At 37.4% G+C, this 14,282-nt stretch overlaps 1 protein-coding gene across 4 annotated transcripts in view; it reads right to left on the reverse strand.

Moving 5' to 3' along the window:
- The window catches only part of MXI1 (MAX interactor 1, dimerization protein), a 100,540-nt gene that overhangs the window by 44,502 nt on the left and 41,756 nt on the right, over window positions 1-14,282 (reverse strand). For 2 of the 4 annotated variants that reach the window (XM_007446514.1, XM_007446513.1), the window contains exon 3: window positions 5,807-5,836. The exons of the other annotated variants lie outside the window; for them this stretch is intronic. In XM_007446514.1, the coding sequence (XP_007446576.1) occupies window positions 5,807-5,836 (30 nt within the window). The remainder of the gene's footprint in view (window positions 1-5,806; window positions 5,837-14,282) is intronic. 4 annotated transcript variants of the gene reach the window in all.

Genomic DNA, 14,282 nt, shown 5'->3' on the forward strand with positions numbered 1-14,282 from the left:
GAGCTTATGATGCCACCTTCCTGCTTCCATGGCTCTGACCCCTTTCCTTATTCTTTCCTTAGATTCAAAGTCTCTTGCTTCCTCATGGCTCAGGATACATTCTCCTTGACTATCCAGGCATTAGCTGTTTGACTATGACCACAGCATTTTTACATCACGAGCCAGTATATACAAGTTTGACAATTCTACATTTAACTTTACTTCAAGCAACGCACTTTGGTATCTTCTATTCTATTCTACTTCTTTTTCAAGTGACTCACTAAAATGACTGCCTAGACTACTTAATGGGTTTCAACCTTCAGTTTGAAAAACAATTTTAATGCATCCTTCTAGACATTAATTGTTAACATATCATACATATCCTGGTATTGAAAGAGGCAACTTATAACTACCAAACTACAATGGCCTTAACCTTAAGGATAGGACAGGGTATCTTATACTTCATTTTATGTACCATGATGCCAAACATAGTATTTATTAATCCTTACTGAAGAGAAAGACTGATATTACACATAGCTATCATATTTATGATCAGATACGATGATTGACTGTTTTGTGTTCCCATCAACTTGTTTCAAATTGTAGTTATGATAGTCAAAATGGCTAGTTTTTTGGGTTTTTTTTTTCCGTACGCGGGCCTCTCAGTGTTGTGGCCTCTCCCGTTGCGGAGCACAGGCTCTGGACGCGCAGGCTCAGCGGCCATGGCTCACGGGCCCAGCCGCTCCGCAGCATGTGGGATCTTCTTGGCCCGGGGCACGAACCCGCGTCCCCTGCATCGGCAGGTGGACTCTCAACCACTGCGCCACCAGGGAAGCCCAAAATGGCTAGTTTCTTATAACACTTTGATCTATACTTTCTGCCTTCCTACCTTACAGGATTAAACAATGGTTTTGCATAGTGGGAGAACACAGTAAGTACTCAATAAATGCTCATTTTCACCATTCCTTCAGAGGTATAAGAAAATCTCTATATGGAGGACACCGATTACCATTCACTGGGCATGTTCTCTTTTATCACAAATACTCAGGGTACTTCTGCTCTGCCTAGGAAGGCATTGTAAGTCCAGTGTCCTCATGTGGTCCTTTTAGCTTTGCCAAAGTGCGGATAAGAGTAAGCCTTTTGTTTCAATGGAATGACAACTATTAAGGTTAAAGGGCCTCTCCTGCTGTCAGCACTAAGGTTCTTGATCATTAAAGTCCTATTAAAGTTGTTGACTCTTTCAAAAACATCTTCAGTAATTTGAATTAAGAAAATGAAAAAGCAATGAAGTGATCTAATATCTGTACTGAATGGTTTCTTCTCTGGCAAAGGACCCAACTTATAAGATAAGCCAATGGGGCAATGTAAATTCTTAATTTTCAAATCTCAAAGACTCAAAAATAAAATTAATTTTACCATGAGATGATTCACATAGGCTCCTGAGGAATGCAGAACAGCTAAAGGTATTCTACTTCCCTTTAATTCTACCTCCTGAGCCTGTTACGACCTCTTGTAGGTCTACAGGGACAGGGTGAATACACAGGTAACAAATGTTCTGTACCACCTAGACCAGGCTCAGTGTAACCATCAAGGTTTTAGGCAGAAAAAGAAACCCAGAACCTATCCAAGAAAGAATCTGAATTTCCTTATCAGGTCTGAAACTACCTAAAAGCTCCCTAATGGGCTATAGGCATCTTGGGGTAATTGTGGGCCAGAGCAAACTACTCTGTGCTCGCCAGACCCTCTGAAATCTGGGAGTACAAACCTCAACATTTGTTGGCTATTGTCTCCTCAAGGCCAGGCCCAGGGCTTCAACAATCTTAGGACTCTGTTAAAGATAGCCATCTGGGGACTTCTCTGGTGGCACAGTGGTTAAGAATCTGCCTGCCAATGCAGGGGACACGGATTCGAGCCCTGGTCCAGGAAGATTCCACGTGCTGCAGAGCAACTGGGCCTGTGTGCCACAACTACTGAGCCTGCGCTCTAGAGCCCACGAGCCACAACTACTGAGCCCGAGAGCCACAACTACTGAAGCCCGTGTGCCTAGAGGCCGTGCTCCACAACAAAGAGAAGCCACCACAATGAAAAGCCCACGCACCGCAATGAACAGTAGCCCCCACTCGCTGCAACTAGAGAAAGCCCGCAAGCAGCAACAAAGACCCACCTCAGCCAAAAATAAATAAATAAATAGATAGATAAATTTTTAAAAAATGATAGCCATCTGGAATTACTCTGTCTTTCACTAACAATTTAAAATCATCTACTCTAATTCTCACTGCATTGCCCCAGTAAAAATAACCCACTAACTTGGAGTAGCTTTATATGCAAGATTTTAGGACTAAGCTTTTTAAAAAAACTTTTGATATGAACATATTGTATGTAGAGCGGCAAAATTTCAAAAATATGACTTGCTTCAGGGATATGTTTTCAGAATGAAAACAAAATCAAATCACTCTTTGGACAGTGAATTACTTTCCTCATATAAGCTCACACTCAAAAGCAAATGAAAGGTAAAGCCAAAATTCTATTTATTTTAAAGGATGCCAAATCTATGTTAACTTTTTATTTAATATGTCAAATAAAAACAGTGCCTTAGAAAAAAGGATCATTAAATAGAACTGGGTGGGGGCCTAAAAAGTGTAACAGCAATACAGGCTTAAATATTAAAAATATTCTTGTGCTGCTTTCCTGCTCTTTGGCTAAAACATCCCCCCACCCCTCCCTTTAAATCATCCTGTGTCTACCAATATTTGTTTTCTTGTTAGATCCACTTTTCAGAAGTGGAGTATAGGTTATTCAGTTGGATTCTTCCTTTAACACTCATCCTCTGACACATTCCACTAAATTAGAGATTTATTTATATTGATAAATATTCCTTTTAAAAACAAATATATCGTGGAAAGGTTAATTCTATATTACCTTTCAACCTCAAAGAAGAGAGGGAGGGAGGACGAAAGAACAGGAGGGAAGACGGGAGAGAGGAGAAGACATAATTCGAGAAATAAAGACATCTAGGACTATCAGAAGAGGACAGAAAAGGATAAGTGAACCACGCCTTAAGAGAGGTAGGGTAGGAAACCAGCCAGAAAGTCTTAGACCTAAGTAAATAAAATGGGAACAAAAAGCCTTCACTGGAGAGAGCAGAGATCAGGTACAGTCCAGGTGATAAAAGCCATACATGCTACTCCAGTGCCATAGACAAATACTAGATTAAACAATTTACAGGGCATATCAAAGTAATACTATGGGTGATAAGGTTATCAATAAGTCAGAACTGATATACAGAATGCACTGAATGAAGTTTACTCAAAGGTTTTAAAAGCTCAATTCCAAATACTTTACTAAACAGTCTCTTTACTCTCGTGTTAAACAAAGATTTTTGCTAGATTTCCAATGAGGGTCTCTCAAGGGCTACATTCATGTGGGTGAAATAATTATAAAAGCCACATGTTTACCAGTATTTAAAACATATGGCCCCAAAATACACTCTGTGCTCTAAAGGTCTAGAGAAGGTTTTATTGTTAGTATCTTCAAAGCTGTTATTTCTTAGTCCTTTTGCCATGTTTAAACTAGCCAGATACTTCCTGTAATATACTAGAAATATAAGACAGAAAAGACTCTTTAAAACATTTCCTGCCAAACTGCTTTGCCTCAAACTAGCAAAACATTTTTGACTAGACCACTGAACTTTGCTCCAGTTTTATCCTTCATTCAGTATTAAAGCTACCATCTACTATACATGCATCAAATGCTAGACACCAAGGATACAAAACTGAACAAAACAGAATCCCTACCTTTGAGGTAGTCATAGTCATTTGGTAGAAAGAGACATATAAACAGATAATTATAAGACTACCTGATTAAGTTTTACAGTAGGAGATATGAACAGAGCATTGTGCAAATAAAGTGGTAAAAGCCACTAAGTCAGCCTGGAGGAAAATGCTAAGCCTCTTCAAGAGGATTTGACATTTAAATTCATCTGCAGTGAGGCAGTTGGCTTAGTCAATATGTAAGGGCCCTTCTATTTAAAAAAGGGCAGGACAAAAAGTTGACGGTCATAGAGATCTTGTTTGTCAAAAATGGGTGGTACACCCAGCTATTCTACTTCTCGGTATTTATCCAAAGAACAGGAAAACAGTGATTTGAAAAGATATATGCACCTGTATGTTCATTGCAGCATTATATACAGTAGTAAAGATATGGAAATAACCTAAGTGCCCATCAATGGATTAATGGATGATGTGGCATGTGTATGTATGTGTGTATACACACACACACACACAAACACACACACACGCACACGAGGGAATCCTACTCAGCCATAAAAAAGAATGAAATTCTGCCATTTGTGACAACATGAATGGACCTTGAAGGTATATGCTAAGTGAAATAAACCACACAGAGAAAGACAAATACCTATGATTTCACTTGTACGTGGAATCTAAAAAAACAAAACTAACAAAATAAAACAAAAACAAACCTATAGATACAGAGAACAGATTACTGGTTACCAGAGGGGAAGGAGGTTGTGGGGCAGGGTGCAATGGATGAAGATGGTCAACTGTATGGTGATCACTTTTTAGTGCATACAGATGTCGAATTACAGTGCTGTACATCTGAAACTTATATAATTTAAAAAAAGGCTAATATAAACAATTTCAGTTTGTTGCTTATTACTTTAACCTCCATACCAAAAAGAGAATATTTAGTCATTCAATCCTCATCTTCTCCCCCAAACTTGTCCTCTTCCTATATTCCTTTTTTAAGTAAATGATAATACAATCTAAAACTTAACCTTCCATAGCCAACTAATCACCAATTTCTATTGATTATATTCCATACTATTTCTTTATTCTGTCTACTTCTATCTCCAATGGCTACCATGGCTTCCAATGGCCTCCAAAGAGTTTTCTTGTCTCTGAGATCCCTTCTGCCAATCAGCCAATTCTTTATACTGTAGCCAAAGTGATCTTTCCAAAAACCAAATCTGAGCATATGACAACCCACCTTAAAATCATTCAACTGCTCCTTACTGCTCTCAGAAAAAGTCCAAACTCTTCAGCATAATTGTCAACATCTGGCCGGGCTTGCCTCATGCTACCATCTTTTATACCCATACTGAACCTCTTGCAGTTTCCTCAATAAACAGTGCTCACTATCCTCTGGAAAGCCTTCTAAGACTCCCTCAAGAGAGAATCAGGTGACCTTCAAAAATGATCTTTCAGCATCTTCTGCTTCTCCATCATCATACTTACCACACTATACAGTATCATCATACTTACCACACTATACAGTATTTTAATTACTTATCTTTCTCTTCCAGGAAGCTATAAATTCCTTAAGGTCAGAAACTGCCTTACACATTCTTGTATTTACTATGTAAAGCATTACGCCTGCCTGGCACTGACATATAGATGGTGCAAGATAAAGATTTGTTGAATGCATGAAAGAATGAATGAATGAACTGCAAAGAAAGAGAAATTCAATATCCTACAATTTGCCATAATAGTTATTAGCCACATTACAGAAACCTAATCCTTTAGCAAGACCATATTTAAGCCATGAGCCTATCACAATTAACCCGTTGAGACAGAAATAAAGAACGTTCAACATAAACTCAAAATTCAAATAAACTTAGAGTATATTTATGTCTTCCAGTTTAGATAGTGTAAGCGGACTACTTTTTGGAGAGAATACACATAAATCAGAACCATGATATGTTACACATGTGAAAAAGTTATAACTACATATGCAATATATTTTCACAGGTCAAATGTTGAGTTTGCTTTTTAACATATATGAAAGCTGTAACTCATCACTGACTCACCGATTCTTTTCCAGCTCATTGTGTGTAGACCTAAAAGGGAGGAAAAAAGGGGGAGAAAAAGAGTATTAGCCATGTTTTGTTGCTGAGGCTACAGAAAGGGGGATTAGTTTAGGTACTGCTAAATAAATTCACCCAGTTAATTTATTTAACAATGCAATACATGGTCAGACTTCTATCTATCTCACTCATCAAGAAGAAATAGTCTATGTTCATTAAGACTGTTCATTCAGGTATACTGTTTTCAGTTAACAACTCTAAATATTTTGAAGTTAGGATCTCATTGTCATTTTTGATAAAATTGATACTAGCAAGTATTCTCTTGCCTACTTCTAGGGTCCTACGTTCTACTGATTTGTAGACATCATATTAGAAATTTTAATTCAAACATAATCCCATTTTTTTTGTTTAAAAAAAAGGTATATGTACTTCCCTGTCCTCTTCTATCTCCACTTACCTACTCCTAAACATAGGGAGAGAAAAAGTTTTGGCCACCACAGAAGCTGAAACAGGCTTGCCTTATTGCTAAGTGATACAGACAAATTCAAGCCTTCTTTCCTTGAATGTGAAACATAAACCAAAAAAAGTTATACAAGGGAAAAAAATAACATGAACAGAAGAAAATATATTAATAAAATAAAAAACACATGTTTAAAAGACTGGGAGGATACACCTCAAAATGCTAACAAAGTCTTCTGTTTGTGACTTTTTTCATTTTACTTATTAGTATTTGTTACAATAATACCATCTATTGAACAAGCTGAGTGTCTGCTAAACAGTTAACGTACATTACCTCACTTTATCCTCCAAACAACCCTCATTTTATAAACAAGAATACTGAGGCTCAGAGAGGTAAAGAGACATGCTCTTGTCCCAAGAATATAAGTTGCAGCCATGATTTAAGCCCACGTCTTTGTTACTCCAAACCCCAAGTTCTTAACCACTCAGTGACAAGCAATACTGAAGAGAGATTAAGGGCATAGACTCTAAGGCCTGACTGACTGGGTTCAAATATTGTGTGGCCTTTTAAAAGTCCCTTCATTTCTCTGTGCTCAGTTTTCTCATCTACGAAATAGGAAAAATAACAGTACTTGCCTCATATGATTGTTATGAGGAATAAACAAGTTTATGTTGAACATCAAAATATAACAAACTCTACCTAAAGTTAGCTACTATTAGAATTATGTTATACTCAGTTCTCTCGAATAAACGTATTATTTTTACAATAGTTTGGCATTAACAATAATGGAATTTTATAAAGGAAAATTTAAGTTCCTGTCATCAGAACTGAAACTTTAACCATTTAATATATTCTGGTTAATTCAAACAGCCTTCAGATTATTATATTACTGGTTAATTCAAAAGCCTTCAGATTATTATATTACGGATTACTTTAATCTGATTTATTATTTTAATGGATATTTAATAATCAAATTTCTAAATTTTAACAATATTTTTGTCAGTCTCATAATTTGTGGAAATTTTACCCACTGTCTTAGTTCAAGAGCCAAAAGCTTCTTTGAATTACTGTCTACTGTCCACCTTTTGCTTTCTTAGCAGTTTCATAAGGTCCAAGTGACACAGGATGAAAAAGACGGATGTTCTTTTTTTTTTTAAACATCTTTAATGGAGTATAATTGCTTTGCAATGGTGTGTTAGTTTCTGCTTTATGAAAAAGCAAATCAGCTCTACATATACATATATCCCCATATCTCCTCCCTCTTGCGTCTCCCTCCCACCCTCCCTATCCCACCCCTCTAGGTGGTCACAAAGCACCGAGCTGATCTCCCTGAGCTATGTGGCTGCTTCCCACTAGCTATCTATTTTACATTTGGTAGTGTATATATGTCCACGCCACTCTCTCACTTTGTCCCAGCTTCCCCTTCCCCCTCTGCGTGTCCTCAAGTCCATTCTCTACATCTGCATCTTCATTCCTGTCCTGCCCCTAGGTTCTTCAGAACCATTTTTTTTTTTTAGATTCCTAATATATGTGTTAGCATACGGTATTTGTTTTCCTCTGTCTGACTTACTTCACTCTATATGACAGACTCTAGTTCCATCCACCTCACTACAAATAACTCAATTTCGTTTCTTTTTATGGCTGAGTAATATTCCATTGTATATATATACCACGTATTCTTTATCCATTCACCTGTCGATGGACACTTAGGTTGCTTCCATGTCCTGGCTATTGTAAATAGAGCTGCAATGAACATTGTGGTACATGACTCTTTTTGAATTGTGGTTTTCTCAGGGTATATGCCCAGTAGTGGGATTACTGGGTTGTATGGTAGTTCTATTTGTAGATTTTTAAGGAACTTCCATACTGTTCTCCATAGTGGTTGTATCAATTTACATTCCCATCAACAGTTCAAGAGTGTTCCCTTTTCTCCACACCCTCTCCAGCATTTACTGTTTGTAGATTTTTTTCTTTTTTTGCAGTACGCGGGCCTCTCACTGTTGTGGCCTCTCCCGTTGTGGAGCACAGGCTCCAGACACGCAGGCCCAGCAGCCACGGCTCACAGGCCCAGCCACTCTGCGGCATGTGGGATCCTCCCGGACCGGGGCACAAACCTGTGTCCCCTGCATCGGCAGGCGAACCCTCAACCACTGAGCCACCAGGGAAGCCCCTGTTTGTAGATATTTTGATGATGGCCATGCTGACTGGTGTGAGGTGATACCTCATTGTAGTTTGATGTTCATTTTCAAGAGATTATCTTAATAAGAAAACATCTCTCTCTCTCTCTCTCTCCCTCTTAAGATTTCAAAAAAATCTCAGGATGCTTTAAGAGTTCAGACAAATTAATGGCAAGGATATGTATGACTCAGATGGGAGAAACAATAAAAACACGGCACTTTTAGTATAACACAGACTCAGACTTCAAAACTCAGTAAATTACAACCAAATCTCTGCCACATATAAGTATTTATAAAAAGGTTTAAGTTCCTTTTTGTTTGAATGAAATGTCAAAGTAAATCAATAAGTTAGAAGAGGGAAAAGGTGTATCTGAAAGAGATTTAAAGCAAAAAAATATTGTCCAAAATTTGAATGTGTAATCAATAATAAAATATCCCACCCACCCCCTCTTAGTAAGTTTTGGTTTAATTGCCTTAATCTGAGAAGAAAACTCAGAACAAGTAAAACAAAAACAATGAAATACTATAGTAAGGGGACTTCCCTGGTGGTGCAGTGGTTAAGAATCCGCCTACCAATGCAGGGGACATGGGTTTGAGCCCTGGTCCGGGAAGATCCCACATGCCTTGGAGTAACTAAGCCCATGCGCCACAACTACTGAGCCTGTGCTCTAGAGCCCACAAGCCACAACTACTGAGCCCGAGTGCCACAACTACTGAAGCCCGTGTGCCTAGAGCCCGTGCTCCACAAGAGAAGCCACCGCAATGAGAAGCCCGCACACCGCAACAAAGAGTAGCCCCCCCCCTTCGCCGCAACTAGAGAAAGCCCAACGAAGACCCAACGCAGCCAAAAAATTAACAAATTAATTAATTAATTTAAAAGAGAGAGAGAAGCAGAGGGAAAAAAATACTACAGTAAGTAATAAATGGAAATAATCTACTTAGAGAGACGAAGACTATGCACCGTATACTTATTTCAAACAGTCTGGCATTCCACATATGGCATTAAATGCAAAAGATATATATCCGGGCTTCCCTGGTGACACAGTGGTTGGCAGTCCGCCTGCCGATGCAGGGGACACGGGTTTGTGCCCCAGTTCAGGAGGATCCCACGCGCGGCGGAGCGGCTGGGCCCGTGAGCCATGGCCGCTGAGCCTGTGTTCCGCAACGGGAGAGGCCACAGCAGTGAGAGGCCCACGTACCGCAAAAAAAAAAAAAAAAGATATATATCCAAAGATAACCAATTGCTGAATTCCAGCATTATATTGAGCCTACTATCAAAGCTAGCACCAAAGGAACATAATCTGAACCACTGCTGTGAACAAAATTAAAACAGCAGGTTCTTCCCACCTCTCTCAGCTTTTTCTTTATTATCTTCTTAAAAAATATAAAATGATAGCTAAGTATGTGAACTTTTCCACCAAACCAGAAAATGTATGCCATGTCTAGTTATACCACTAGTAAAATTTAACAAGATTTCCAAGTACCAAGAAGCAAAAATGATCATATATGTACTAATCTTTATAATATTGCTGTATTCTTCCAATTTTCAAAAAATGCATCAGTAGCGTTTACTCTTATTTTGATGACTTTTTTGCCTCTAATATCAAGTCAACAAATACTGCATATCTTCAATTTCAAAACTGTCTTAAGCTGCAAGGAATCAGAGACAGTCTCTAACTGGTAGATTAAGACATTTACAGGAATAATTATAACTCAAGGCAAAACAAATATATTAAGAAAGGTACAAAGTGTTGTGGGAGTTTAAAGGATGCAGAGTTTACTTACAAATGGGGCTATCAGAAAATGGGGCTTTAGAAAAGGGGACATTTGGTCTGCGGCTTACACGATGAGTACATTTGCTACTACTAGGAACCAGACCTGGTAGGGAGAAGACATTTCAAGTGGAAAGGATATAGCACAAGCAAACAAGCAGAGTTGTGAAGTCCAAAGCAAAACCAGAGAACAAAAATGGAAAAAAGCCCTGAGTTTAAATATTAGCCCTATCACTCACATTAGCTGTGGAACTTTGAACAAATTATTTAACCTCTCTAATTAACAGTTTTCTCGTTTGTAAAACTGGAATAATACCACATGCCTTGGCTGGGTTACTGTGAGAATTAGAGAATAATGTAAAAGCATCAGCACCTAGTAAGTATTCAGTAAATGTTAGCCACTGTAAATATTCTTCTTCTTCTTATTATTATTTTTTTTTGCTGTACATGGGCCTCTCACTGTTGTGGCCTCTCCCGTTGCGGAGCACAGGCTCTGCACGCGCAGGCTCAGCGGCCATGGCTCACGGGCCCAGCCGCTCCACGGCATGTGGGATCCTCCCGGACCGGGGCGCGAACCCACGTCCCCTGCATCGGCAGGCGGACTCTCAACCACTGCGCCACCCGGGAAGCCCATATTCTTATTATTTTTAACAAGACTGAAAATATACTACCTAAAACAATGTTAAACATGTTACATGGGGCAACAAATTGAGAGGTTCTTAGTAACACTTGGAACTAGCCTGGAAACAAACAACCATAATGATTAAAAAAGAAACTGAAGGAAAAGATAGGTGTTTTGATCATTTAGTCGGCTGTGAGGACAGTATAAGATTTAAGGTATGACGTCTAATTATACGTACACGCAGAAAATAACGATCCGAACAGTGCTGGCAAACAGAGAAGCTGAATGCATCACATCCTAGCACACTCAGAAACAACCTCTTTGCTTCCCTGAGCCTATGTGCCTGACCAAGCCCTTCCAATAATATGCATTAAAATAACCCATTATGATAAATTCCCTATAAAGCTGAGATGTTCTGAATAATCCATCTGGTTAGCACATTTTTCTTCTCCAAACAAAAATACACCTCTGAGAACAAACACTATGAACTGTCTTCCTTTCAGACACCCTTACTCTGAATGCTTAACAACTTCCAAGGACAGGGATAAAGGCATTTCTATCATTTTATCATCAAATCACAGGTAATCTTTTTCGCAAATACTATCCCTTTAAGAGACACGCTAATGCATTCTCTGCTTGAGTGGGAGTCATTATCTCAACCAAATCTGTGATTTTTCACTGACTACAGCACTGCTCTAATACGTAAACTTTTAATTCTTTAGGGTGCAGTTTGGTGGCAGTCAATGAAATGAAGCGTAGAATTGAAACTGTACAAAATGGTACCATTTGGCTCAAGAGTAGTACCACCATGGAAGGAAAATAGAAGCCCCCGTTCCCAGAATTAATATTCTCTTCCAACAAAAGAAAAGACTTCTATCTTTGTTGGATTAATGAGCCAACCCCTAATTTGTTAACATTTTCATTTCACTTATTTTCTAATCCTAAAGTGCCTAATGGATGTTGTCCTCCACACAATGAAAAGAACACATTCCATGACGCTAAATGAATATTTTCTAACTCTATCCTAAAGCTTAAACTTCAGCTTTATTAGAGCAGGGGGTCTCTGAAGTATATACCTAAAGGGGGTTGAAAAAGAATTGGGTGAAGAGTGAAACTTCTATTTATGTTTATTCTTCTTCTTAAACTTTATTCTATATTTATAAAATATTAGTACAGTAATACATGTATACAATTATCAACACATACAAATGTATTAGGTATACAGAATATTTTTGCTGCTAGTGGTATATAATAAAGTGGTCAATAAAGTTTGAAGAACACTGTAATAAAAGAAAATCATGCTTATTGCCAATAAAGTATCTTTCAAAGAAGTAGTTTTGTACATTTATTTCTATCACAAGTACATATTTTTTAAAAAACATTAAAGACAGTAAAACTTGAATACTGCACACTTTTAGGAAAAATGCCTCATAAGAAACGTACTACTAAAAAAACCTCACCACAATAACTAAGACCACAAAAAAGCAAGTGTCTAAACAGGATGAATAACAATAACTACAATTAATAAGTTTCTCTTAAAACTTACTATCAAAGCTGAATATATGCATACCTTATGATACCTTATGATTCAGCATTTCCCCTCAGAGGCATACACCAAACTAATATACATAAATACACTCACCAAAGGACATACAAGAGAATACACATTCTTTTCATACTAGCCCCAAACTGGAAACTCAAATGTCCATCAATAGTAGAATGGATGAATAAATTGTGGAACATTCATATTGATATAATGTAATACTATAAAGCACTGAGAATGAACTATTATGCAATAACATGGATGAATTTTCAAAATTTCAACACAGTGCTGAATGAAAAATGGCAGATACAAAAATACACACTGCATAACCCCATTCGTATAAAGTTAAAAACTGGCAAAACTAATGGTATCAAAAGAAGACTGTGGTTACCTAAGGTAGGGTTGACAGTAAGTCTATAATATTTTATTTCTTCACCTTTGTGAAAATTCATCGAGCTATACACTTAGGATTTATACAATTTTCTGTATGTACATTTTCAATAAACAAGAAAAAATGAAAAAATTACACATGAATCAAATTCAGTAAAAATCTATTCTAATTTCAAATACAGCAAACATTCTAATTTGTCTCTGGTAAATCTTTTGATATATTACATAAACGTCCCTAAGTTATGTACTTTGTAAAGCATAACTTTCAATAAGTTTAAGTACTAAAATCATACAGAGTAAGTTCTCTAAGCACAATGGAATTAGAAATCAGTAACAATAAGATAACTAGGAAAATAGCAATATTTGGAAAATAAGCAACAAATCAAAGAACAAATGACAGAGAAATTAGAAAATATTCTGAACTGAATGATAATGAAAACACAACATGTCAAAATTTGTTGGATGTATCTAAAGCAGTACTTAGAAATGTTTAGCTGTAAATTCTTCTATTAGTATAAAAAACAAAGTTAAAAATCTATGGTCTAACTTTCACCTTGAGAAGCTACAAAAAGAAGAGCAAATTAAGCCCAATGAAATAGAAAAGGAAATAAGAAGTCACAGGTTAAAGAACAAATCACAAAGAAAACAAAGTATCTTCAGCTGGATGATAAAGAAATACTTTCAAAATTTGTGGCATGCAGCTAAAGCAGTGTTTAGAGAAAAATGTTTCTAGCTTTAAATCCTTATGTTGGGGCGGGGGGCACTGATGGAGTCCAAAATCAATGCCTTCCACCTTTAGAAGGTAGAAAAAAAGCAAACTAAACCAAAAGAAGGTGGGCAATGGATCTCAACTGTGTGGGCTATTTTTCCCACCAGAAGATATTTGGCCACATCTGGAGACATTTTTGGTTATCACACCAGGGAGACACTACTGGTGTTTTGTGAGGAGAGGCCAGGGATGCTGCAAAACATCCAAAGATGCTCAAAACAGAATTATCTGGCCCAAAATGTCAATAGTGCTGGGGTTGAGAAACTCTGAAGTAGAGGAAGAAATAATAAAGCCAAGAACAGGAATAAACAAAATAGAAGACAGGAAACAACAGAGTATCAATAAAACCAAAAGTTGACTTAAAAAAAAAAAACAGTAAAACTGATAAACTTTTCTAAAACTGATGCAGAAAAAAGGCAAAAATTACCAACACAAAAAAAATAACTAATATCAGGGACAAAAGAGAGCACATCACTACAGACACTACACACATTAAAAGGATGATAAGAGAATATTATGAACAGCTTTATGCCAATAAATTCAGCATGTAGATGAAATGGACAAATTTCTTGAAAGATACAAATTATCAAAACTAACTCAAGAAGAAATAGAGAGTTAGTGTCAGCCTTGCATCTATTACAGGAATTGCATTCATAATCAAAAACCTGCCCACAAACAGAAGACCTAAATAGACACTTCTCCAAAGAAGATATACAGATTGCCAACAAACACATGAAAGAATGCTC

Source organism: Lipotes vexillifer, unplaced genomic scaffold (genome assembly GCF_000442215.2).
Source record: "Lipotes vexillifer unplaced genomic scaffold, Lipotes_vexillifer_v1.1 scaffold1444, whole genome shotgun sequence".
NCBI lineage: Eukaryota > Metazoa > Chordata > Mammalia > Artiodactyla > Lipotidae > Lipotes > Lipotes vexillifer.